Here is a 27,433-nt window from a genome sequence, read left to right as displayed (position 1 = left end):
ATCAGCAAAGCCACCTGCAACCCTAGAGATTCCGCAACCCTAGAAATTCGGCAATCCTAGAAATTCCGCAACTGATTCTGCAATTATTTAGAAGTAATGGGGGGAGAGGCTAAGCAAGCAGATTAGAGGGGGAAAGAAAGGGGTTCCTGGGACCCACCTCAGCACGTTCTCCTTGTTCTCCTGCCGTTCTGCACAGCGCTCTGTCCGGAAGCGCTTGGATGCCAGCGCCTCCTCGTCTCGCTCCAGCTCCTGCCGCCGCAGCTCCCGGATGGCGGAGCGGATCTGCCGCCGCTCGGTCAGGTCCAGCGTGGCCTCCAGCTGTGTGGGGAGGGAGGGGTGGCAGCAGAGAAAAAGGCAAATGGGCACTCCAAGATGGATAAAGGGTATCGTAGAGACCGGCTCCACCCACACCCCACTCTGGCCCACCTCGGCTCAAAACTCTCAAGATTCCACGCGACGGCGCACACAATGGAGGCAGTGTCCCGGCTGACACAGGGGACCAGTGTCCCTGCAGCCACCCACTCTCCCGGCACGGAGCCCAATGACTCACGCACGCGACTGCTACTAAGCCTCGGACGGTGCCCAGGAGACCTCCACCCAAAGAATGGCATCGCTGGGCACACACACACGGGCCTGGGCAGCAGGGAAAATCCCTAGAGGTGGTGGTCTCAAACTGGGAACCACAAACCCCACACAACACTTGCAGAGGTCAAGAGGAAGAGATAACCTCTCCTACCCTCCGGTTCCGAGCACGCAGCGGGCAAGGATTGTCACGGTCACTTTAACAGATAAAAAAAGCCGATTTGTGTGATGCCCTCTGCCGTACTTGAGGGCAGATACCAAAAGATTCCTTTTTTTAAAATAATATTTATTAAAGTTTCAAAAGAAGAAAAATCACATTAATAAAAGAAAAAAAATTAACAATAAAAAGGAAAAATACAAAGTAGAAAAAAGAAAAAACAGTTAAAAACAATTCCATCTTTTCTTCACTTCTTTTACATTTACTTGTTTCCCGGACCTCCTCATACCTCCCTCTTTTGTATTCCAATTCAATTTGTTAATCCAACAATTCCTTTCCCTCCTTTTTAGTCCTGATCTTTAATCTTGATATTATAACATTAAATTTTTACATATTAAAAACCAATTTTTCCACATTCTTTTGTACCTATACTGCTGATGAAATTGATGGACTATATGGCAGATGAAATTGATGGACTATATGGAATTGGCGGAAATGACTGGCAGAATCCGAGACCAGGGAGAAGAGTCGGTGGAAGAAGATTGGAAGAAATTTAAAGACTATTTACAGAAATATTGCAAAATTAATGAATGTTAGAATGATGTTGGATTGAAGTTAAGTGGTTTCTAGCGGTATAGATACCAAAAGATTCCAACTGAGAAACAACTCTAGGAAATAGACGGAGATTACTTTCATATGTGGTGGACCTGTGGCAAGGTAAAAAGATTTTGGGAGTTAATCTATAATGAACTTAAGATATTTAAGTATACTTTTCCTAAAAGACCAGAGGCATTTTTGCTAGGTCTGGTGGGAAAAGAAATTAAAATAAAAGATCAGAACTTGTTCATGTATGCCACAGCCGCCGCAAGAACTTTACTGGCCCAAAGATGGAAAACAGAAGATTTACCAGCCATCCAGGAGTGGCAGGCGAAGATGATAGATTTTGCGGAACTTGCCAAATTGACAGGAAGGATCCGGGACCAAGAGGACCAGAGATACAATAACAATTGGAATAAATTTATTGAATATATAAAGGAGAACAACAAAAATATTAAGACACTAGCAGGACTGGAATAACACCTCCAATGTAAAACAGTAGAGTTATGACAATAATATACCCAAAGTGTATGTGATGTATATACCAGCGATCGGGAGGGAGGGAAGTCAGGACTCGGCAGAGTCAAAGGGATTATAATGCGACAATAAGGATTGTTGGAAAAAGAATTACATGTTGAAAACAATAAAAACTTATTTGAAAGGGAAAAAAAGTGAAACAACTCTGCCCCTGGGGAGATGGCAATCAGGAAACAGTGGCTCATGTTCTCGTGTCCTGTCCCCTTTACAAAGATCTGAGGAATGGGATCATTACCCCACTCTTACTTACCATCCCAGGCCGCCCATCTGCGGCCACACTTTCTTCTATCAGATCAAAATGATCAGACAACAGCAAAGGTTGCTAGGTTTATCGAGGGTGCAATGAGATTAAGGGCCACTATCTGAACGATAATCTTGGTCATTTGATTGCCCTTTTTATCCATTGTCGTCTTTTTAATTGTATATACTGTTTGTTTTATGTTGCTACGGCTGTTGGCTAATGCGAATAAAGTTTATCTCTCTATTTTCAAGCAGATTTGTGGCACCAGAGGCCCATCTGCAGTGCACCCTTAAAGCAGTATCGTGCTGGTTTGAACAGCCACAGAAGGCTTCCTGCAAAGGCCACTGGGAAATAAAGTTTGCGAGGGGTACTTTTAGGAGGTCCCTATTCACTCCCTCGCAGAACTACGGTTTCCATGGTTCCCTGGGGATGGATTGTCAAGCCGCTCCAGGAATTGCAGCATTAAAATTACCAATAAAAACTGGACGTTAAGAGCAAGGGCTGCATTTGCACCAGACGTTTAAAGCGCTATAGTGCTACTTTTTAAATTCGTTTCGTTTTTTGCAGGAAACTTTTTTTCACCCAAGAAGCAAGGTAACATACATGGTTCTCTCCCTCCTCATTTAGCCCACACAACAACCCTGTGAGGTAGATTTAGATTGTGAAGCAGCAATGGGCCCAAGGTCACCCAGTGAACATCACAAGGCCAAGTGAGAATTTGAACCCGAGCCTCTCCCGGGTCCTAGTACAGTGGTACCTTGGTTCTCAAACTTAATCCATTCTGGAAGTCCCTTCCAAAACCAAAGCGTTCCAAAACCAAGGCGTGCTTTCCCATAGAAAGTATTGCAAAACGGATTAATCCGTTCCAGACTTTTAAAAACAACCCCTTAAACAGCAATTTGACATGAAATTTACTATCTAACGAGACCATTGATCCATAAAATGAAAGCAATAAACAATGTACTGCACTCACACAATCAATCAATCAGTAGCTGAACTGGGTTCCACACAGTCACAAAAAGAAAACCAAAAGAGCCACAAAAACAAAAACGCAAAATAAATAGCATAAACAGAAAGACCTCAGCATAACACTCAAAATGGAAGTGTGGCACTCAGAATGAAGCACGTTCGGCTTCTGAAAAAGTTCGCAAACCGGAACACCTACTTCCAGTTTTGCAGTGTTTGGGTTCCAAGTTGTTTGAGTACCAAGGCGTTTGAGAACCAAGGTACCACTGTACAACACTCTAACCGCTACACCACCCTGGGCTCTCATTTAAACTGTCATGGCTGCACACCTTTTCCTAGTAGGGAAATCTCTGGACTGCAATTCCCATCATCCCCAGCAAGCATGGTCTTTAGCCAGGGACGATGGAAAAGTGCAGCCTGAGAACATCTGGAGGGAAAGACATCCCCCGATCAAAGCCAAGCCACCACTGCGGGTGTCCCGCTTCCTGCTGGGCGTGTCCACGACCCTCCCTCTCTCAATCTCTCTACCCCCAGCCCAGCCCTGTACAGCAGTCAGGCCCCGTCTCATTTCCTGGATGTGGGGTGGAGTAAGGGGTCATGCTTCCCAGCATTCAGCCTCGCCACAGCTGCATTTCCTGACCCCTTTTGTCTGAGTCAGGAAGGGTGCTGCAGAGGCTGCTCTCTGGAACGACTGGATTCAGAGACGGAATATGGAGGAAAGGCAGCAATGGGAACAGCGAAGACATTTCCTGCAGCATCTGCAGAGATCGCCAACACACATACACAACTCACCGTCACAGCTGACAACAGCGCTCTCGCTCTCTTTCTCACACACACACACAAGCACACAGATAAGAGGGGACGCGGGTGGCGCTGTGGTCTAAACCACTGAGCCTCTTGGGCTTGCCAATCAGAAGGTCAGCGGTTTGAATCCCCACAACAGGGTGAGCTCCCGTTGCTCTGTCCCAGCTCCTGCCAACCTAGCGGTTTGAAAGCATACCAGTGCAAGTAGATAAATAGGTACCACTCCGGTGGGAAGGTAAACTGTGTTCCGTGCTCTCTGGTTTCCATCACAGCATCCCATGCTGGCCACATGACCCGGAAAGCTGTCTGTGGACAAACTCCGGCTCCCTCGTCCTAAAAGCAAGATGAGCACCGCAACCCCATAGTTGCCTTTGACTGGACTTAACCATCCAGGGGTCCTTTGCCCCTACCTTTACAGATAAGAGGAGAGTTGGCACTGCAGTCAGAATAATCTTCCCCAACCTGCCGCACTCCAGATGTTTTGAACTACAACTCCCATCAGCCCCAGGCAGCATGTAAGGTAGTTCAACATTGCGATTCCCATATTGCAGACACAAGAATGGAAGGAGAGCTTGCTCAGTCAGGCCAATGGCCCATCTAGGCCAGCATCCTGTTCTCACAGTGGCCAGCCAGGTGCCTCAATGGAAAACTTGCACAAGAGCAATTCTTGCCTCCTGCGGTTTCCAGAAACAGGGATTCAGTAGCATCGCTGCCTCTGACCGTGGAAGCAGAGCAGAGCCACCGTGGCTAGTAGCCTTGAATGGCCCTCTCTCTCCTCCATGATTTTGTCTAGTCTTCCTTGAAAGCCATCCAAGTTAGTGGTCATCACTGCCTCTTGTGGCAGGGAGTCCCAGAGGTCAACCATAGTACAACAATCTGAATTCCAGCTGTAAGTGTTCTTCGCAGACATAGTAAATTATGGTCCACAGATTCAGAAGCATTGATGCCTCTGACTGGAGGCAGAGCATAACCATCTCGATAGGCCACTTCTCCATGAATTTATTTAATCCTCTTTTAAAGCCATCTAGGTCCCTGTGGCAGGGAGTTCCAAAGTTTTAACTATGTGCTTGTGTGAAGTTCTCTCTTTTATTGGTCCCGAAACTTCCAACATTCAGCAGATTACAACCATTAAAAAAGTAGTATTAAAAACAGGTTTTTTTAATGGGAATTATAGGGACAGAACTACCTAAACAGTATAGAAACTTATTCATGTATGCGACTACAGTGGCAAGAATGTCACTTGCCCCCAAAATGGAAAGAAGCAGAAGTCCCAGCAAAGGAAGAATGGATACAAAAACTTACAGGATACTCAGAAATGGTGAAACTTACCGGAAGAATAAGAAATCAAGATAACAAACTTTTTAAAATAAAAGAATAGAAATGGTTTATTGAATATTTAATAGATAAATTGTATACAGATAAGAACATTGGTGGGATTATTCTAATAACCTGTAGTTTCATAAGAGTATATATTTAAAGTAGATGGAATAAATGAGCAAATTAAGTAAAGTTGGATAGGTAGAAGATATTAAAAATGAATTTAAGGAACCGCAGAAAGAGGGGGAAGGAAGTCAAGTTTCGAAATGTTATAGTGATTGTAAAATTAGTGAAATGTATAAACGTGAAAATAATAATTTTTTTAAAAAATAAATAAGTTTTTTTAAAACTTAAAACCACCACAAATAGAAGTGCTCTTTTGTGGGGGGCAGTGTGGGGAGGCAGAAGCCCAAGGCAACAAAGAGTTGTAAGATGTGCGCTGGGGTCTTCCTGTTGGTGCAGAAAGAACTGGGGACCCATTTTGCTCACCTAGCCTGGAAAACAGTTCCTGCTCATGTGGCATGTGAGGCAATCAATGGTGAAAACATCTGTCCATCACCCACTAGGGCTCTCTCTCTCCACCCTATTCTCCCTCGCATGGCTGGCCACTGGCACAGCTACAGTTAGACCGGGCAAGACAGTGCCAAGCCAAGCAACAAGGGAGGAACTCCACCGCGGCATTTCCCTTTGGATGCTGAAGGCAAGAGGTCACAAACAGCTGCTGCAGCAGCTGGAAAGAGCCAGGGCACACCAGAGCCCCAAGAAGAGGCACAGACCCACTTCAAAACTCTCCGCACAGCTTTGATGCCTCCTTAAAATACCCAAGAGATGAGCTCCCTGCTCAGTTTCTCCAGCCCACTCGGAAAAGAGGGGGGCATACCCCTCATGGTTTGCCACCCAATCAGTCCTCTATATACACGAGCAAAGAGGGGGGGAACAATCTTTGCCCAATGCATCATTAATTTACAGGATTTGCAGTCACAAGATGTGCTGAGTGAAGGTCACCGGTTTTAAAAGGGTATTAGACCAAACGCATGGAGAAGGGACCATTTAGCCACTATTAGGCAGTAGAACCTGCAGGTCCAGTGGCAGTCTACCTCTGAATACCGGGAAGAGCAGATGTACAAGAGGGCTGGCTGGCACTACCACGGCCCCTGCCAGGTCTACTCTCCCAGCCAGCTCTCCTCCTACACTCCAGGGGGGAAGCCTTCCTAGGAAGGTAGAAAGCTGCCTTTTACAAAGCCAGACCACACTGGCTGGCAGCAGCTCTCCAGCGCTTTATGAACCAAGGCCGACCTGGAGATCCCCTGCATACCAAGCAGATGCTCTCTACCACTGAGCTAAATCCCTTTCCCGAGTGAGAACATTGGAAGGCGCCTTATAGCAAGTCTGACCACTGGCCCATCTAGCTCAGTACTACCTACACTGACTGGCAGCAGCTCTGCTGGATTTCCGGCAGGGAGTCCCTCCCAGTCCTACCAGGCCCTTTCGCAAGCACTTGAAGGCTGCACAACCGTCACCCCTACCCAACAGACAAACGAAACAGGCAGAAACTTCGGACTTGCCTGGCTTCCAGGGGTCCGAGGCAGACGGATGTGAAATGCTTGGAATGGTTTTGGTTTTGAGGGGGGGGGAGCGATTTCAACTTGGGGGGGTAGGAAGGGCAGTCGTCAAATGTGAACACACAAAGAGAGAGAGAGAGACCCCAAGGCCACGTAAGCAACCCAGGGAGGGCGGAGGCCAGAGGCAGCCCTCCGGGCCCTGCGGACAGGCCAGCCCCGCTCTGCGGCCAGAGGTTGCTGGGAGCTGCAGAGCGGATTCCAAGAGGAGCGCGCAGGGAGAATTCGGCGTCCTGGGCTGCCCTGCGCCCTGGGAAGAACAGGACATGCTGCGGCCCCAGCTCACGCTCCCCCGCCGGGCAGGAAATTAACGGTTACGAGCGGCCGGCCTAGAAAAACAGGGCCTCAATTTAAAGCAGGGAGTTAGCTAGGTGGAGAGGCAGCTGGAGGCAAGCAGGATTCTGCAGGGCCAAGACGCCGCTGTTTTCCCAGACCAGGCGGGGAGAGCAACAGGGAGCAGTGCCTTGAGAAGCAAAATCCAGATGTCGGAGCCTTCAATGCTTTCAGACAAGGCACCTTCCTTTCACCCAGATGCGCATTTCTTAATTTTCTGTTGTCTGGCTGTATTGTTACCAGAACTCTTAATAAAGATCAGCCTTGCTTTCACTGCCTGCGCTCATTCGTCTCCGACCGATAAATTTGGGGGACACTTGTGTCCTTTTAGATGGGGAGTTTTGCCATTAAAAAATGGCACTGCCTATTTTCTGGTGACAGTATAAACACCAGCGGCCTATGCCTACAGGCTGATATGGATAGGTGTAACCTAGGCTCAGGTTTTTGCAGACACGTAACCTCGCTAGAAGGGACGCAGGTGGCGCTGTGGGTTAAACCACAGAGCCTAGGACTTGCTGATCAGAAGGTCGGCGGTTCAAATCCCCACGACGGGGTGAGCTCCTGTTGATAGGTCCCTGCTCCTGCCAACCTAGCAGTTTGAAAGCACATCAAAGTGCAAGTAGATAAATAGGTACCGCTCTGGCGGAAAGGTAAACGTTGTTTCAGTGCGCTGCTCTGGTTTGCCAGAAGCAGCTTAGTCATGCTGGCCACATGACCCGGAAGCTGTATGCCGGTTCCCTCGGCCAGTAAAGCGAGATGAGCGCCGCAGCCCCAGAGTCGGCCACGACTGGACCTAATGGTCAGGGGTCCCTTTACCTTTAACCTCACTAGACCTTATAATGTAGTAGTTTTTTCAAAAATGAAAGAGCTCTTCCTCCAAGGCGCATGGGGTGGTCCCCTTTTATCCTCCTAACAGCCCTGGAAGGTAGGCCTAGCTGGAGCAAGCTTCAAACCAGACCTCTCTAGCTGTGTATCTGTTAGACAACTCCCGCCAGATATAACCCTCTTCCTACACTGCAGCTAAAACCACCACCTGCCCTCCATTTGCCCTGCAGTGGGATTTGGGGACTCCCCTGCAAAAAAAAAAAAAAAGAATCCTGAGAACTTAGTTTATGAAGGGTGCCAGGAACTAAGGTGTAGTGACAGGGTGAACTACAGTTCCCAAGATTGTTTTTCATAGGGAAAAAGCCATGTGCTTTAAACATGTGGTGTGCACAGAGTCAACATTTTTTTTATATATCCCATCAACCCTGAAAGGCAAACACAATTTCATACTGGAATAAGAAGTACAGTGGTACCTCGGGTGAAGTACTTAATTCATTCCGGAGGTCCGTACTTAACCTGAAACTGTTCTTAACCTGAGGTACCACTTTAGCTAATGGGGCCTCCTGCTGCTGCTGCTGCGCTGCCGGAGCACAATTTCTGTTCTCATCCTGAAGCAAAGTTCTTAACCTGAGGTACTATTTCTGGGTTAACGGAGTCTGTAACCTGAAGCGTATGTAACCTGAAGCATATGTAACCCGAGGTACCACTGTATGTAAAAAGTGAGCGGGGAAAACTTCCCCCCCAGACTTTTACTGCATTCAAGCTCTGAGTTTAATTTCACAACTGCCTTTAAGTTTCCTTTTGTTTTTAAGCATTCACAAATCATTTTTTGCCCTTTGTACCAGTTCTGGGAGAACCTCGTAAAAGAAAAAGAAAGCACAACTGAGTTTCTCTCCCCACACCACCCTCTTTTCAAAAAGACTCCGTTCTTATGGGACTTTGAAAAGAATTCCCTTATATATATTTTTTTTCAAGTTTTGCAGCTTGCATTTTTTGAGGGGGGGTGGAGGGGTAGTAAAACATGCACCCCCAAAATGAAGGAGAAGGGGAGTCCAAAGATGGGCAGTTACAGCTGGAGAGTGTGTATTGGTGTGATCCAGGTACAAGACTGTGACCATTTACCACCACTGCCCTTTTGCTAAACAAAGCCAAGCCTCAGTGAGTGGTGCTTAATTCATCAACTCGAATTAGCCAGGCTGGAATTCCAAAGGGATTCCCACCCACTTCCTTCTCCCACTACAAGCAGGCATTCCTGGACTCGGACTCACAGAGGCTGGAGGTAGCTGAGCATTCTGGGAACAAGATCTGCATCCCACACAGGCAGGAACTCCAGAAGGATAGGGTGCAGGGGGAGGGAGCCAGCCACCCCTCCTTTTGAGAATGGTACGTTCCCAGACTCTGGTACACTGCCCTCACCCTGGAGGTTCCACTTAGTTCTCCTGGACAACAGCAGGAGAGAGAGATTACAGTGGTACTTCGGGTTACATACGCTTCAGGTTACACACTCCGCTAACTCAGAAATAGTGCTTCAGGTTAAGAAGTTTGCTTCAAGATAAGAACAGAAATCGTGCTACGGCAGCGCGGTGACAGTAGGAGGCCCCATTAGCTAAAGTGGTGCTTCAGGTTAAGAACAGCTTCAGGTTAAGAACGGACTTCCGGAACGAATTAAGTACTTAACCAGAGGTACCACTATAGTGACCTGTGAGTGATTTTCAACTAAGCTTTACTCGGTTTTGTTATAGGAATTCTAAGGTCTCAAATAAAATCGTACAGTCATACCTCGGGTTGAATGTGCTTCGGGATAAGCGTGTTCGAGTTGCGCTCCGTGGCAACCCGGAAGTAACGGAGTGCGTTACTTCCGGGTTTCGCCGCTTGCGCATGCGCAGACGTTCAAAATGACGTCACGTGCATGTGCAAAAGCGCCAAAACGTGACCCGCGCACAGACACGGGTTACGTTTGCTTCTAGATGCAAACAGGGCTCCGGAACGGATCCTGTTCACATCTAGAGGTACCACTGTACCTCGCAAGTCTAATAGAATCCATTCCGGAGGTCTGTTCGACTTCCAAAGCGCAGCTTCAGATTGGCTGCAGGAAGCTCCTGCAGCCAATCGGAAGCCGTGGAAGCCCCGTCGGATGTTCGGCTTCCGAAAGAACGTTCAAAAACCAGAACACTCACTTCTGGGTTTTTTATTGACTCCCAAGGCGTTTGGGAGCTGAGGTTTGACAGTATAGAATAAATGTTGATAATTGCACAAGGTAAACACACATACGTAAGTATAAAAGTCACATGTCTAAAATAGTACAGGAGAGCAATCCTAAAACCATCTTGGCTCTCTTAAGGGCTCTAATATTTCCTCTGCCTCCTTAGTCCTCTTTGCCCGAGAACAGGTAGGCAGATAGCAATCAGCGGAAGTTCCTGAAGGGATTCCTTTCCTATATCTATAAACCTCCTTTGTATTATTGTCTGCTGGCATCCTGATGGTCTTATCAAATGCTAATGTTTTGTGTAAACTGTGTCTGGAACTATGTAAAACTTGCTAAATCCTCAGAAATAACACACCTTGGCCTGCCTGAGCCACAGCTACCCCACTTTATGTGAGATGTAATTTCTGACTGTTTGTAGAGAGGATGTCCTGCTTCTCCACGCCAAAACGTAAACACTTAAAAGAGATGTTTCTTCTGGGCTCTGGGTCTCTCTTGCCTCCTTGCTAGCAGGGGAGGGAGCTCTGTTACAACAGAAAAATAAAGATCTGCCTTGCTTTCACTGCCTTCTGCCTCCATCCATTCATCGCTGACGGATCATGGACTTAGGGGACTCAGTCCCTTGGAGAGTTGGGCAGCAAAAGCCAACAATCCTTATTTTTCTATATCAGTTTTCAACCAGTGTCCTGTGGCACCCTGGGGTGCCTTGAATGTTGGTCAGGGGTGCCGCAGGCCACACTGGCCTCAGTCCCTCTTTCCTTCTTGTTTATCTGCCTCCCAAAGGCTTGCACAGCTGTTTGTTACAGCAGCCCTGTCTACAAGCTCCCCAGGTGAATGGTGCCTCTGGGCCTGGCCATGGGGTGCTTCTCAGGCCCCCATGGGGCAGTGTGAGGAGGCACCCCTCTTTGGGGCAGGGGCAGAGGCTCAGAGACCAGGGGCGGCAGCTGTAGCTGCCCAGAGGACTCCCAAGGAGAGGGGAGAGGAGGAAGAGGGAACACTCCACCAGGGAGGGTGTTTGAAAAAGGGTGAGGGGCTGCCAGCTCTGTAGGCAAGGGGTGACGCAACTGGGCTCCTGAGCCCCACAGGGGTGCCGCAGAAAGAATGCAGTTGGTCCAGGGGGCCGTGGACCCAAAAAGGTTGAAAACCTCTAATTAGAGCTGGGGTCAGCAAACTTTTTCAGCAGGGGCTGGGTCCACTGTCCCTCAGACCTTGTGGGGGGCCGGACTATATTTTTTGGGGGGGTGGGGAATGAATGAATTCCTATGCCCCACAAATAACCCAGAGATGCATTTTAAATAAATGGACACATTCTACTCATGTAAAAACTCGCTGCAGATTTAGAAGGTGATTGGGCCGGATCCGGCCCCCGGGCCTTAGTTTGCCTACCCATGGATCAGAGCAAACACCCTGCTGAAATTAATGAAACTGACAGGGCCAGTGTGGTGCCTTCCCCCCCCCCCCACTTAAGAGCACAGGGGGAGTACTTGGAAGACCAGGGTTCGAATCCCCTACTCAGCCACGAACCCCTCTGAATGACCTTGAGCCAGTCCCTGTCTCTCGGTCTTATATTAAAACAATATTTTTTATTTTTAAAAATCATTTAACATATTGATGATAAAAACCATTCACCCCCTCCTGGAATAGAAGAAAAAGCCCAAACCCTACAAAAATTCTATAATCCACCCCACTAGCAGTATGGGGAGGGGGAGGGGAAGTGTTTCAGGAACTTAACCCACCCTCATTCCCATCTGCAGGGAGACACCCCCCAGAAGTAAAAGCGGCCTGCCACACCCCACATTTCCTCCTCCCCGCCCAAAGGGGGCAGCCACAACCTGGAGCCCTTGATTCAAGGTGAATGGGAGACAAAAGAGGCATTCAAACCAGCCAACCCGAGGAGGGTGGCACCCAGCCAGCACCTTGCCCTGTGCCAGCCGAGGCAGTGGCAGGCAGGATCCGGGAGGCAGATTGTGCAGGTGTGCCAGTCGGCCTTCCCTTTGCCAGCTAGCTGGGTGAACAGGTGAGCCCCAAGCAAGGGAGGGAGGGAGGAGATCCAAACAGGTAAAGACTCAGAACTCCTTATCTTCCACCCCACCTGGCTGAAAAGGGACTTAAGCTGTTCTCTCCCCACTCCTTGGGGGTTGGCCTTGTTACCTGGCTAGGTAGGGAGGAGAGAGAAGGGCTGTGGTTCAGTGCCAGAGCATCTGCTTTGCATAATAATATTAATAATAATAATAGTGTAGACAGTCCCAGTTTTGATCCCCAGCAAGTCCAGGTAGGGCCCTTGCTTGAAGTCCTGGATAGATGCTGCCAGCCTGTGTTGACAGTGCTGAGCTAGATGGACCAATGGTGTGAACCAGTAAAGGGGCACAGCTTTGTAGTGTAGAGCATCTATCTGTCTTACATGCATAAAGTCCCGGGTTAAATCCCTGGCAACTCCGAGTATCTGCTGCCAATCAGTGCAGACAACACTGAGCTAGATGGGCCAACAGATAGCCGAGTATCTGCTTAGCATATAGAAGGATCCCTGGTTCCATTCCCAATGGCATTTCTAGGTAGGGCTAGGAACATCCCCTGCCTGACACCCTGGAGAGCTGCTGCTGCTGCTGCTGCTGCCGGTCAGAGTCAGCGATGCTGTGCCAGATGTACCAATCATCCCGAATCTGCCAAGGACTGCAGCTGCGCACCAGTCCTTTTCCTTTTTCCACCCACCCTTTGCTGGAGCACACACAATCCCCTCCGTGCCCAGCCCTCAGGAATGCATTGGCAGGGGGGAAAAGTTATAGGGGGAATCTTGCTGGTATTTGGAGGGGGGCATGGATGGAGGCGGCAGTGGGGCAGAGGAATGCAAGCACAGGATGGGTAAAGATGGGGCAGAGAGGTGGGGAGGGGAGGAAACCTGGCTGAAGGGCAGGAGTGGAGAGAGAAGGAAGAGAAAGGGAGAAAGGGAAAAATAGAGAAGAGCATAGTTTTCTCCTTATATGGGCTAATCCCCTCTTAGCCTGAGTGAAGAAATAAGACCAGCCTCCAGTCTCCAAAAGTTCAGAGAGCAGGATCAAAATAACAAGGGAGAGACCTCCAAGCCCCCCACCAACAAAAAGACAGGGGTCCCAGTGGGGCAGGGGAATTCTAACCCTCCGCAATTTCATCATCGGGCTGGATAGCAAAAAATAAAATAAAAAACCCGCACGGATCAATAACAATGTTGTTCGGCTGTTATTTTACAACAAATAAATCATTTCCACTGCAAAACTGTAACATCCTTGACTTCACGTTGTCCACTACTGCAACAGTTGTACTGTGAATTTGCTTGAACCTTTGTTGCCTGCATATTTTGAAAACCTGTGAACAAAAATATTTGCTGAAAAGTAATTTCTGACGGTGCACTTTTAACCAAGTCTTTTTTAGAACCAGGTAGACACCACCTTGAGCTCACTGGCGGAAAGGCGAGATCTAAATGTAGTAAACAATGTTATCTGTGGGTTAAAGGAGGGCAGCTTCTGAACTCGCCTCCCGGGTCACCCCAAGGGAACTGCGACTGAGAACAGGTAGGGCTAATTGTCAAATATTGTAAAAATATTCCATGAAGCTGCTTTGAAGGAACTGGCTTGCAGCTTTAAAAACTGGCTTTTTGCTTTTTAAATAGACACAGCTACGTGTTATTTCAGTTTAATTTTCCTCTTCTTCTTTCTTATTAATTTTGCAACTGCTGGCAGATCTGGGCTTTTGAGACAAGAGGGAAAGCGTTCTCATTTATATCTTCTCTAACATTGTTTAAAAAGGTAGATTAAATTAATATACTGTCTTGCATTTTAAACTTTGCACAAAATTGTTGGCACATTATAAATTGAGTCATAATAACCCTTAGATTAACAGCTACATTTTTAAAAGGCAATTTCATTGTTTCCACACTAAAGAGTTGTAACTATTTACTTTCGGAGCTAACATAAGTATCAGATTGGTTGATGATTAAAGTTTTTTGTTAAGCTGAGGTAATGCTTTAAAACTACCCGACCAAATCTTTGACCCGCAGAACACGGAAGGTTATAGAAAGCCTGTTTTCAGAGCACAGAGAGACTAAGAGCACCATTTTTCCTCCAACAACCCTGAGAGGTAGGCTAGGGTGGGAAAAAGAAATACTGAATTGCTGCCCAGCACATACCTTACAGGCCGCAGAACCAAGCAGGGATTGGAGCAGAGATTTCCCCATAGGCAAACCCAACACACTAAACCAGAATTAAAAGGTGCTGGAGATTTAGAGGGAAACAAGCCCGAGGAACTACAAGACGATTTTTGGCAAAACCAGGCACCAATTGGTTCTTGAACCTTCCTTCGCTGAAAATGACAGCTAACCCATATGACAGTCAAGTACTGTAGAGACAGAAGCTGAACCACAGAGCTCCTTCTTAATGAGGACTAGAACCACAGTTTTCCATCTTTAAACCAAAAACTGAATCAAGTATCACATTCCATTATACTATTTCGGCAACAGAATCCGGGTTCAAGGCTGGTCTGGAACAGATGGGAAGATCTGGGGAAGCTGGTCTGTTTGCTATGCATCTGGGCACCTCTTAAGGTGCCTGGATAGCTCATTTAGTTAGAGTGTGGTGCTGATAACGCCAAGGTTGCAGGTTCGATCCCCGTATGGGACAGCTGCATATTCCTGCCTTGCAGGGGGTTGGGCTAGAATTCAGGCAAACTCGGCCCTCCAGATATTTTTGGCCTACAATTCCCATGATCCCTAACTAACAGGAACAGTGATCAGGGATGATGGGAATCGTAGGCCAAAAACATCTGGAAGGCCGAGTTTGCCTATGCCTGGACTAGAGGATCCTCAGGGTATCTCTTCCAACTTTATGATTATATGATATCATAAAGAAGAAGAAAAATTGCATGGTAGTTCCCGAGTCTGAAGGAGCAGGTCTTAAGTCTACGCTTTACAACAAGCAGATGCAATTTTGAATCAATCACTGGTTTCAAAGCCACAGTTTTTTTCGTCTTTTGAAATACCCAAAAGACAACCAGCTACGAGGCTGCTAATCAAGACATAAGAGCAACCAGGTAGGGTTAGCACATGCAGGCATGTGATTCCGCAATTCTGCTTCCTGTGTGCTCATCCAAACAGAACGAGAGCCCTCTGGAGCAGGCTTCAAGAGATGGGAAGGACTGGAGAAAAACCAGAAAAATTGGGGGCGGGGTTTTTTTCCCTATTTTTCTGGGGGGTTTTCCAGGCCTTCCGACCTATAGGCTTTACATTTTCAAAAATAGGCCCTGTCAGGGAGAGGAAGGGTGGGATATGTAAAGTGCAGTCAAAACCAACAATTCACGATTGCTAGATAGGTGCAGGGTAAGAGCCGATGCTCACAGAGTTTTCCTGTAACTTTGCTAGGGAGAACTCTTGTGAGAAACACTCTCACTGTGTCCTCACAGAGAGAGGACATAGCTATATTGTGTTTTTCAGTTTATTTGTTGTTGCGACCATCGTGGCCACTTCAACCATCACTACAAAGAAATATGCCTTCTCTTCATATGATACAGAATGCACCTAGATACACCATTAAAAGACAGTGCATAGCTATACAGCGGTACCTCGGAAGTCCGTTCGACTTCCAAAATGTTCGGAAACCAAGGAGCGGCTTTCAATTGGCTGCAAGAAGTTCCTGCAGCCAATCGGAAGCCATGTCGGACGTTCAGGTTCCAAAGAACGTTCGCAAGCCAGAACACTCGCTTTGCGGCGTTTGGGAGCCAAAACATTCGACTCGCAAGGCGTTCGGGATCCAAGGTACGACTATATATATATTCTGGATTGCTGATGAGATGAAGAGAACAAAGACCAATAAATTAAAATTAAAATCTAAGCTTCTTTTTAAGCTGCAAAGGGATACCACTCCTCACAAATGTGAGGAAGGATTATATCTAATAAATATATCCTAGCATCTATTCACATCCCTACAGGGAGTCTCCTCCACATAGCAGCCTGCTGGCACCACAGCCCATCATCTCATTCTGCAATTGATATTGTGTGCCTGCCGCAAAGGGCACAGAGGAGCAGGTGGCCAGCACCGGGTCCCAGACACACCTCTCTGCCTGACTTCCTGAAAAAGCAGCCGCCCCAGTGCACCTGTTATCATTCTCCAACCAAGCACACACAGCCTCAGAGCTGTCAGCTTAGGGAAACATCCCTGCTGGGTCATGTCCAGGGTATATCTCCTCCAGGAGATTCCCACACCTACCTGGAAATGCGAAGGCCTGAACCAGGGATCTTCTATGCGCAAGCCAGATGCTCTACGACTTAGGCCCAGTTTAAATCTATCTCCTTGAGTTAATCCATTTATTTACAGATTCATAATACAGCAAGGTGGACTCCGACGTACCGATAAAATCGGCAAAACATAGAGCGATCGGTAAAGCCATAAACAATCATCATCAACAAACCAAAGACCGATTCGATTAAGAGAAAAGATCACGTTGCAAAGTCTGGACTAAACAACGAGAACCAAGTTTTCAAAAGTCATGTGATGGTTCCCGCTGAACCTCTAGTGGCAGGGAGTTCCACAGGGCAAGGCATGCCACAGGCTCAATCCCCAGCGAAGGGCAGCCAAACCTCAGGGGCCACATGGGGGAGCAGTGAAAGTGTCCCATCAGAGGATCTCGACGACAGAGGTGGAGCATAAGGAATCAGGTCTCTAAGGGACTTTGGGCTCAAGTTATTTAGGGCTTTGTGAATTAGGTAGCTTGAACGTGGCCCAGCAGCAAATCAGCAACCAGGGACACTCTCTCAGCCACAGAGGAACAGGCTGCCAGGAATAGGATCCTGTGATGCCTAGGCCTGAATGCGGGGACCTTGTTTGAAAGGCTGGTACTGTTTCACAGATCTACCTCCTTTACCCTCAAAAGAAATTAGGATTCTAGTCCTTATGGTTCTAAAAAGAAAGAGCTGGACTGAATGGGATGCTGCGTATTGTTTTCATTTCTGTACCACTTTATATTTTAAAGAACAGATCTCAAAGCGGCTGACAACACATTGAAACATCAAATATACTGTATTTTTTGCTCTATAAGACTCACCTTTTCCCTCCTAAAAAGTAAGGGGAAATGTGTGTGTGTGTTATGGAGCGAATGCAGGCTGCGCAGCTATCACAGAAGCCAGAGCAGCAAGAGGGATTGCTGCTTTCACTGCGCAGCGATCCCTCTTGCTGTTCTGGCTTCTCAGATTCAGAATATTTTTTTTCTTGTTTTCCTCCTCCAAAAACTAGGTGCGTCTTGTGGTCTGGTGCGTCTCATAGAGTGAAAAATACGGTAGCAATCCAGAATAAAACAAAGGGAAATATTTCAGATCCTTCTCTAAGTGACATTCTGCTGGACCCATGCTGGTCGCAAAATGCGAACTCTGACTCCAGCCTCTTAGGAAAAAACAGGTCTTGATCTTGCCTTGTCAGTCCTCATCGCCTCACCTGAAAGAAGATATAGTAGAGCTGGAAAACGTTCAGAAAAGGGCAACCAAAATGATCAAAGAGGCAGAGTGACTCCCACATGATTGCAGCGTTTTGGACTTTTTTAGTTTGGAAAAAAAAGGCAAATAAGAGGAGAAGTTTACACACAATTAGGCACGGCGTGCAGAGTGGATATAGAAAAGGTTTTCTCCTGCCCTTGTTAATGCTAGAACTGGTAGAGACATCCAGTGAAGCTGGATATTCTGGATAGATAAAAGATAGTCCTCCACACAGCACAGAGACTGTGGAACTCCCTCCCACAGGAGACATTCATGGCCACCAACTTGAATGGCTTTAAAAGGGGTTTTGCCAGTCAGTTTTGCCATCTCGGCATAGTCCATGAGCTTGGTTTGCCATTCTTCTCTTGAGTAGGGACTTTATCTTTTTTTCCATCTCTGGGCTAGTAGCATCCGGGCAGCTGTTGCTCCGTATATGAAAAACTGACTGGAAAACTCAGAACCCAAGAGGACAAAAACTTTATAAAAGAATGGGGGAAAGGTATAAGTTACTTAGGAGACCACTGTAAGCAGGTGGAAACAAAAGCAGTATTTTGATTTCACTTGCAGTATAAAAATTACCATGGTTTGATATAAAAATTGGAGTATGGATGAATATGCAGTAGTAGATGTTTAAAATGAGACTCCCATGGAGAGGACTTGGGGGGGGGGAGTCCCGAGGTTTGGAAAATCTATTTATATAGATTTAAAAAAAAAAAAAATGTTTATTTGAACTTTGCATTTGTAAAACCAATAAAAATGATTTCAAAAAAACAAAAGAGGTTTTGACAAATCCATGAAGGCTATCAAGCCACAATGGCTATGCTGTCTCCATAGCTGGAAGCAGTAATGCTTTTGAAGACCAGTTTGATGGAAACAGCAGGAGCTTGGGCTCAGATCTTGCTTGCTGCTTTCCCACAGGTATCTTGGTGGGTCACTGTGAGCAGAAAATCCTGGACCAAAAGGGCCATTTGGCTTGATGCAGCAGGTTTGTCTTATATACGGCCGACTCTTGAGTAAACTTGTGCAGAAGGAAGGCTTGCAAAGCTAGGGACGTGGCCTGAGAATCACATATCTTCTGGTCCATGGACAGAGCAATTTTCCTTGAAACAGCACTTGACCATTTTCTTTACACCATCCCAGAAGGTAGCACGTTTGCCCGATGGGAGAAGACAGCTGAGAATTAGCACAGGTCCTGATCACAGTGTGTTCCCAGCTTGAGGCAAACTAATCTTGTTGTGGCAGGAATGGGGGGGGGGCAAGGGGGAGTTGCTGGTTAACCGAAACCTGGCACTATATGCACGTCACCAAGTTTTTAAGGGGCCTCTAGGCAAAAGCTTCTTTGGCACTCGGGCTGAAGGATAAATCAAGCTAGCAGGTTGTATTTTTAAGCACCTCACAGAACAGGCTTTTTTTGCCTGTGAAGCCGGTATTTGCCACGACTCTCCGTAGCAGCAAAACGGACAAACAGAACGACGCTTGTGCAAACAAATAGAAGAACAGGAGATAGCAGAAAACACAAGGACATGATGTGCCGGTCACCTGCCTCTGGCAAACCGGCGACCAGAGCAAAAACAGCCCCAGGTGCTCAGAGCAGGTGATGGGATGAAGCGTACCTCAAGGTAGGAAAAGGATTGCGTGAACTTTAAGACGGCACGATTTGGCAGCTCAAGTGTCCCCAAGTGCCTTGTAAATAGTTGACATTTAGAGCATTGGACTAGGCCCTGGGAGAACAGGGTTCGAATCCCCACTCAGTCAGGAAGCTCATTGGGCGACCTTGGGCCAGCCACCGTCTCTCAGAATAACCTACATAGCAGGGCTGTTGTGACGATAAAATAGAGAGGTGAAGAATCATGTTCACCACCTTGAGCTCCTTGTAGGAAAGGTGGGATATAAACATAGAAATAGTAGTAGTAGTAGTAGTGGATAATAATAATACAATGATCCTATAAGGTAGGCTGCTGTTATTCTTCCCATAGTCTTCCCTGAGACCTCCAGGTATAGGGCGGTACAGTGGTACCTTGGTTCTCGAACTTAATCCATTCTGGAAGTCCGTTCAACTCCCGAAACCATATAAAAACCAAGGTGCGACTTCCAATTGGCTGCAGGAGCTTCCTGCACTCAAGTAGAAGTTGAGTCGAACGTTCGGCTTCTGAAAAACATTCGCAAACCGGAACACTTACTCCGGGTTTGTGGCATTCAGGAGCTGATATGTTCGGGAGCCAAGCCGTTCAAGAACCAAGGTACCACTGTATATAAAGTCAATAAAGAATAATAAAACAATACTAATATTACAGATTGGACAGAGCTGCGAGGACAAAGGGCTACTATCTCCAGCACAGATGACGTGAGATTTGAAGCTGGGGTTCATAGCTCACGCTCAGCCCTGACACTACTTGCACTACGTTTTGAGGTGGTACAAGACGGAGCCATAGAACCCAGCTAGCGACAAGTTTGTAGGGGCTGCGAAGGAAGAGTCTATTGCAGGGAACATCAACATGCAACTGCTTGGGGAGGTAGCCTCCAACCATACCATTAAACCCAGAATAACTGCTCTTCAGTCACATTACATTGAACTCCGTTGGTTAGAGCGTGGTGCTGATAATGCCAAGGTCACAAGTTTGATCCCCGTATGGGACAGCTACATATTCCTGCATTGCAGGGGTTGGACTAGATGACCCACAGGGTCCCTTCCAACTCTACAATTCTAGGATTCATTCAAAGCACTTTAGAATGGCTTCCCCCCAAAGAATTCTGGGAGCTGTAGTTTGTTAAGGGTGCTGAGTGGTCAGGAGACACACCCCCATTTCCCCTCACAGAACTACCATTCCCAGAGTTCCCTGGGAAGAGGGACTGACAGTTAAACCACTCTATGGATTGAAGCTGGACAACCTTCTGCATGAAAAGCAAGTGCTCCACTGAGCTCAAGCATCCAGCTCAGTGTTGTTTACACTGACTGGCAGCAGCTCTCCAGGGTGTCAGGCGGGGGGGGGGGTCTTTTCCCAGCCCTACCTTAAGATCAGGGGTCAGCAAACTTTTTCAGCCGTGGGCTGGTCCACCATCCCTCAAACTTTGCGGGGGGCTGGAATATATTTCGGGGGGGGGGGATGAACAAATCCCTATGCCCCACAAATAACCCAGAGATGCATTTTAAATAAAATCACACATTCTACTCATGTAAAAACACGCTGATTCCCAGACTGTCCATGGGCTGGACTGAGGATTGAGAAGGCGATTGGGCCGCATCCGGCCCCTGGGCCTTAGGTTGCCTACCCCTGCTCAAGATGCTATGGACTGAACCTTGGAGCTTCTGCGTTCCACAAGGCTGATGCTCTCCCACTGAGCAGCAGCAGCATCTCCCAGGTCACTCAAACAAGCGACTTCCTCTCGCAGCGTTTCTTCAAGCTTGGGTCCCCGAGTCGTCGTTGGGACTACACCTCCCATCATCCCAACTAGCAGCGCTCAGGGATGATGGGAGTTGTAATCCAACAACAGCTGAGAAACACAGCTAGGCCAGTTCTTTTAGAACTAGCGCAGTAGCAAACAGCCCCTGCATCTCCCAGCCCACCCAACACCTCTCCAGGTGTGATGCTCAGCCCTGAACAATCTCCAGACATCTCTTATCCAAAGGGTGGGGAGATGGAGAGGTCCAACAGGGAGAAGTTTCTCCAGGAGAGAGGGAGAGAGAGAGATGTTCCAACCTCCTTCTCCAGCTCTGAATGATGTATATCCCCTCCTGGGCAGGGCAGGGCACTGGAAATGGAATTTGGCACAGTGAAAAAGAGAGAGAGAGAGAGAAAGAGGGGGGGAAACGATCTGGAAGGCACACAAAGAGCCCTTGTAAAGCTCATCAGCTTATTTCAGGGCCAACAGCTCCAGGGACCAGGTGAGCCAAAATGGGCTCTGGGACAGCTCATTTTCAAAGGGCGCCGGGCACCCGCTTGGTTTGGCAGGCAAAGGACACCTACAGAAAATGCAAAACTGGCAAACTTTTACGAGAGGAAAGAAACGTCACGTGCCGGCCATAAAACCAACGGATTCCTGTTGCCTAAGAAGCTTCTACTTCCCCAGCCTGGAAGAGCCCTTCTGGATCAGGCCAGAGGCCTGTTTAGTGCAGCATCCTGTTCTCACAGCGGCCCTAGCCAGATGCTTAAAGGTAAAGGGACCCCTGACCATCCAGTTGCGGACGACTCTGGGGTTGCAGCGCTCATCTCAATTTACTGGCCAAGGGAGCCGGTGTACAGCCGGTGGCCAGCATGACTAAGCTGCTTCTGGTAAACCAGAGCAGCGCACGGAAACGCCGTTTACCTTCCCGCCGGAGCGGTACCTATTTATCTACTTGCACTTTGACGTGCTTTCAAACTGCTAGGTTGGCAGGAGCAGGGACCGAGCAACAGGAGCTCACCCCATCACAGGGATTCTAACTGCCGACCTTCTGATCGGCAAGTCCTAGGCTCTGTGGTTTAACCCACAGCGCCACCCACGTCCCAACCAGATGCTTAAAGGTAAAGGTAAAGGTACCCCTGCCCGTACGGGCCAGTCGTGTCCGACTCTAGGGTTGCGTGCTCATCTCGCTCAAGAGGCCGGGAGCCAGCGCCGTCCGAAGACACTTCCGGGTCACGTGGCCAGCGTGACGAAGCTGCAGCTGGCAAGCCAGCACCAGCGCAGCACTCGGAAACGCTGTTTACCTTCTCACTATAAAGCGGTACCTATTCATCTACTTGCACTTAGGGGTGCTTTCGAACTGCTAGGTGGGCAGGAGCTGGGACCGAACGACGGAAGCTCACCCCGCCGCGGGGATTCGAACCGCCAACCATGCGATCAGCAAGTCCTAGGCACTGAGGTTTTACCCACAGCGCCACCCGCGTCCCTCACCAGATGCTTATGTGATGCCTAAAAGCAGGATCTGAGCTGGGATTCCCAGCAAGTGGCATTCAGAGTCATCCTGCCTTTGGAAGCAGAACACAGCCATCGTGGAGGCAGAACATAGCCTGGCAATGTTGTTAAGACTACAACTCCCATCAGCCCCAGTCAAGCACAGCCATATGAAGCAGGGGCTGATGGGAACCACAGTCCAGCGATAAAGCGAGCCCTCAACTTGCCCAAGGTTACATTTCGGGGATCACTCTTAAAAGCCAAAATCAGGTATAGTCGAAACACATTGAGATGAATAGCGGGAGGGACTGCCCAAGTTTACAAACACAAACACACACACACACACACACACACACCCCAGATGCATGTCCTCTTTACACCCCCTTTTTAATTATTATTTTTTTAAGTTGCCAAGCGTGTAAAGCTGAATGCGCACTAGTTAAATGTGTGTTCGTTGTGGGATTACTGTACATAGAGGGCACCAGGCTGGAGCTGGGGTTACAAGAGTCCACGTTGCATTTCAAGTCTATTATTGGCAAGCTGAGTGACCTCGCCTGGTGGCTTGCAATTTCTAAACAGAGGTCAGGATTGGGCCCTTCCTTTGTGCTTATTCAGAAGCACGGTGCACTCAATAAGCTCCCTTGGCAGGTGCAGAATTCTGCACCCATGACATCAGCTGGGACTGATGGGAATTGCAGTCCAAAACACCTAGAGGACACCAGGTTGCAGAAAGCGGCCATTGAGTTGCTGCTGGTCAGTGTAGGCAGTACTGGGTTAGATGGGACTGATGGACTGACTCAGCATACGATGACCTCAAATTTTCACATGAACTCATATATATGGGCCACTACCAGCTCTGCAGAGAAGCTGGGCTCCTCCCTCCATCAGCTGTCACCTGGCAGCAATAGCTATTCCATCAGGATAAAGTAAGGAAGAAAGAGAAGGGATGCAGGGCCACTCCATTGATGCAACAGGGAAGCCAGCACCTTTTGATGGCATCTCACCTTGAGCTTTTTCACTTCAAGTGGTCATGAGAACTTGTACTCTGCTTACTATTTCCTCTGCCCTCCCAGTCCATTTTCCTTTTGTGCCGTGTACTTTCAAGATTTTATGCCTGAAAGCAAGGTAAACCATCCTGCAAGCCTTCATTAAGGATTTTAAAAAGTAATAATCTTGTAGTAATAATAACAACCAAGATTTATTGTATTCAGAAAAGACCCGCTGAACTATTGCCCATTCATTTTACTGGATCTACTATTCTGAGTATTACTTAGATTGGGGGCAATCCAGTCAAATGGGCGACAAATAAATAATAAAATTATTCTTAGTAGTAGTACTATTTTTCTCCCATTTCATGGTGGAAGAACATGTTATGGCCGACAATAGACAAGTCTAAGAACATAGGTCCATCTAGCTCAGTATTGTCTACACTAACTGGCAGCAGCTCTCTGGGGCTTCCGGAACAGAACAATCCCAGCCTTGCCTGGAAACTCTAGAGACTGAACCTGGAACCTTTTGCATGCAAAGCAGATCCTCTTTCACTGAGCCAGAGACCTTCACTGTACTGCATCAGACCACTGAGTCCATCTAGTTCAGTAAGATCTGCACTGACTGGCAGCACCTGTCCAGGGTTTCAGCCACAGGACGTTCCAAGCCCTGCCTGGAGATGTCAAGGATTGGACCTGCGTCTTTCTGCCTGCAAAGCAGGTGCTTCCAGACACTCTACCTGGAGTGAAGACTACCTGGAGGCCCCAAAATACACCACCTTGACTTCCATGGTGAAAGACAAATGCACAAAAAAACTCAACCCTCTGTCGTTCTTCAGTCGAAGATCTGCAAACCTCCCAGGCTCTGAGACGCAAGAAGGGTGCTGGGTGGAGAAGGCACTCTTGAAAGCCCCCTGGCTTCACTCTGGACTCTAAGAGCACATGAAGAACAGTGCTGGACGAAGCCAATATCCCATCTAGTCCAGCATTCTGTTCTCACAGCGGCCAACCAATGCCTGTGGGAAACCCGCAAGCCGGACTCGAGCGCATTTTGCCTTATCTTTAAACTAAAAAGTCCCAAACACTGCAACCTTTCCCCCTGGGGGAGTTGCTCCACTCCCCTGATAATTTCAGCTGCCCCTTTCCAAGTTTTCAATACCCATTCTGAGATGAGGCGGCCAGAACGTACACAGTGCTCTCAATGCATTTGCATCATAGATTTGTACAACTCTGTTACATCGGCAGTTTCATTCACTCCTAACGATCCCTAGTGTGGAATTGGTGATCTGAACCCACAAGTAGCCAGCGATAGGTACCCAAAACTTTCTTAAATCCTCTGCAGCAATCTGCAGGCACCTTCCATAGGGCAGGCATCCCGGGAAAAACTCACCAATTTCCGGAGCGCCCCCTCGTCCATGCTTAAGAGCCTCTCCTCCGACATGTCCCCGGGTCAACGTCCAGCTTCCCACCTTCTGCCCCCCACCAAAGAAAAGACCCTCACAGTGGTCTCAAGACACCGCTTCCGTGTGCAAACTCTGGGAGCGTGGCCCGCTCAGCATCCGAACAGCCGGCTCGGAGGAGGAACTCTGGAAGAGAACAAACCACAGCTGCGTTAGGCGGGGGGGGGGGGAGAGGAGGGAAAGAGATAATAATTGGGAGGTCTTTCCCCCCGGAGTCATTAAACAGGGTGTTGAAAGGCAAATGGAATCAGGGCAGCCAGATTCACTGGCTGCTAATCCCCAAACTGGAAAAAGAGACCGTCTGAACGCCAGTCCTGGCCGAGAACATCGTAGATCTCTCTGTCTCTCATGCACACACACCGGCCAACTGGCTTCCAGGAAACTCTGATGAGTCCCTCAAGACACACAACCCCAGACCTAGAGAGAGAGAGAGAGACCTCTCCCCCTCTCTCAACTCCAAGAGTTTGGCCAGGCAAGGAGCCTCAAGCAGAGTGCCAGAGTTTCTCAACTCATCAGGGAGAAAAGCTTTCCACCCAGCTCAGACGCATACCGATTCCAAAGCCTGCCAAAAAGGCAGCGGGCCAGCTAGCATCTTGCCCACCCAGATACCCAACATATTGGGGGGGGGGGGGAGAGAGAGAAGGGCTGACTCAGGAAAATAAGCCTCTCGGAAGTCGGCACAACTGACTACTCACAAGAAATTGCTTCATTTTAATTGGGAGTGACAAACATCCAGGCAGCATACTTACCGGGCTGGTGTCATCACTGACACACAGAGATATTATATATATATCCAGACACACGAGGTAACACAGGGCTGATAAGAAATGAATGGAAACTGATTTGGACCAGGAGAAAGAGGCTTCAGGTGCCTATTCAGACATCAGACTCCCTTGGATATGTTGCATCCTCTCCACAAGCCTACCGCACAGGGTTGTTGAGAGGATCAAGCAGGCTGACCCAGACATATATTAGCCTGAGCTTTTGGGGCATCGAAAAACAGTAAATAATATAGTGCATATTGATTTAAGTCATTATTTTAAAAAGTATCCGTGGGAAAGGTGGGGGCATAGCCCACAGGCAGTTTAACGTGCAGTTATGCAAGGTCTTTCATCCAGAGTGGAACAAGAAACCCAATAGTTTTGAGGTTCAATAGATCTAGAAATAGAAGGTCTACATGGTTATGGCACAATGACTATTAAAATGGTGAAAAAGCAAATGAATGCTAACTTTTAAATCTTTCTGCAGCTCCCAGGTAAGTGCCAACTGACTCCAGCAACGACAGCACCTGGTACTTCAGGGGCCCAAAACCAGGTGTCAGGAAAGGGCAGCAACACACGAAGTTAACAGCAAGTATAGGAGGGAGGTGTGGGGTGAGAAATCCCATTTAATCCAGATTAAGGAATTTCATTGCACACGCACATCTCTTTAGTAGGTCTTAAATGTGTAGCCTTTCCTGAAACCGATGTCCGAGTTGCGCACCCATTTTCAGGATTACCGACGACAAGCCAGACGCGCTGTCCAGATTTGGGACACACATCCTCTTCAATCCGGATCTACTAGCCTCACACATCCTCTGCAATCCGGATCTAGTCCACTGCGGTTCCCGAATCCAGTTAACCCGTTGACTTCTCTTCCTCTCAATAAAGACCCGCTTTAGGTTGGCAACACACCCTTCCCAGTCCGGATTAGCCATTCACCACCCCCCTCCGCTCACATTAATCCGGATTAACTATTTACTCTCCCCCCCCCCGCCTCACACACAATCAAGAACAAGGCACGCACCTCGGCAGAACCGGCAGAGCCATGCAGGAGCCAAGCCCTGCCTCTATGCACTTTTCAAATCCCGATACAGTTCCGCACCCTCCGGCTCTCGAAGCACTTCTGAGCCAGCAAGCCGCGCCGCGCCGCCAAATCCCAGCCTCCTCCTTCAAGGCCCCGCCCCGATTTTCTCAAAGGGACCAATCGTAGGGCGGATCTGGCTCCGAACGCTCGCGTAACAGTTCTCCACCTTGCGCTATTGGTTCAATTCAATTAGGTGGCCACGCCTCCCTATGCTTGTAAGCCCGCCTTCCCCGCTTGGCATGCTGGGGGTTGTAGTTCAAGGTGGCACCCCGGGATTGAGGACAAGACTGGCTTGAACGACGTTTTTTAAGAGAAAACTCATTGAAATTAAAGGTACTTAGCAGCCATTTCTGACAAGCTGCTTAGAGTTATTGTATCTCTTTGCCTTAATTGTTTATTTGCATATATTTCCCCTCCAAATGATCATATTGTTATACCTGATGGGAATGTCATTTACAGTAAGTAGAGGTTCCACTGTATATGTTATTTTCTAACACTTTGCTATCTGTTGTTAATTTTGTTGGAAGAGCGACAAGCAAGCATCAAATCAGTCCATTCCAGTTCATGACTAGCAGCTTTTTAAACGCGTTCAAATATCTT

At 47.9% G+C, this 27,433-nt stretch overlaps 1 protein-coding gene across 7 annotated transcripts in view; it reads right to left on the bottom strand.

Moving 5' to 3' along the window:
* SMTN (smoothelin) overlaps positions 1 to 26,907 on the bottom strand; it is an 82,325-nt gene extending 55,418 nt beyond the window's left edge. For all 7 annotated transcript variants that reach the window (XM_080986207.1, XM_080986208.1, XM_080986212.1 and 4 more), the window contains exons 1-3: positions 26,774 to 26,907; positions 24,919 to 25,114; positions 158 to 318 (exon numbers count right to left, since the gene is read on the bottom strand). In XM_080986207.1, coding sequence (XP_080842333.1) covers positions 158 to 318; positions 24,919 to 24,969 — 212 coding nt within the window. In that variant the 5' untranslated portion in view covers positions 24,970 to 25,114; positions 26,774 to 26,907. The remainder of the gene's footprint in view (positions 1 to 157; positions 319 to 24,918; positions 25,115 to 26,773) is intronic.
* Positions 26,908 to 27,433: the final 526 nt, after the last annotated feature.

Source organism: Podarcis pityusensis (genome assembly GCF_964106645.2).
Source record: "Podarcis pityusensis genome assembly, chromosome: 16".
Lineage (NCBI taxonomy): Eukaryota > Metazoa > Chordata > Lepidosauria > Squamata > Lacertidae > Podarcis > Podarcis pityusensis.
The sequence above is the reverse complement of the archived record's forward strand: the minus strand, read 5'-3'. Positions and strand labels throughout refer to the sequence as shown.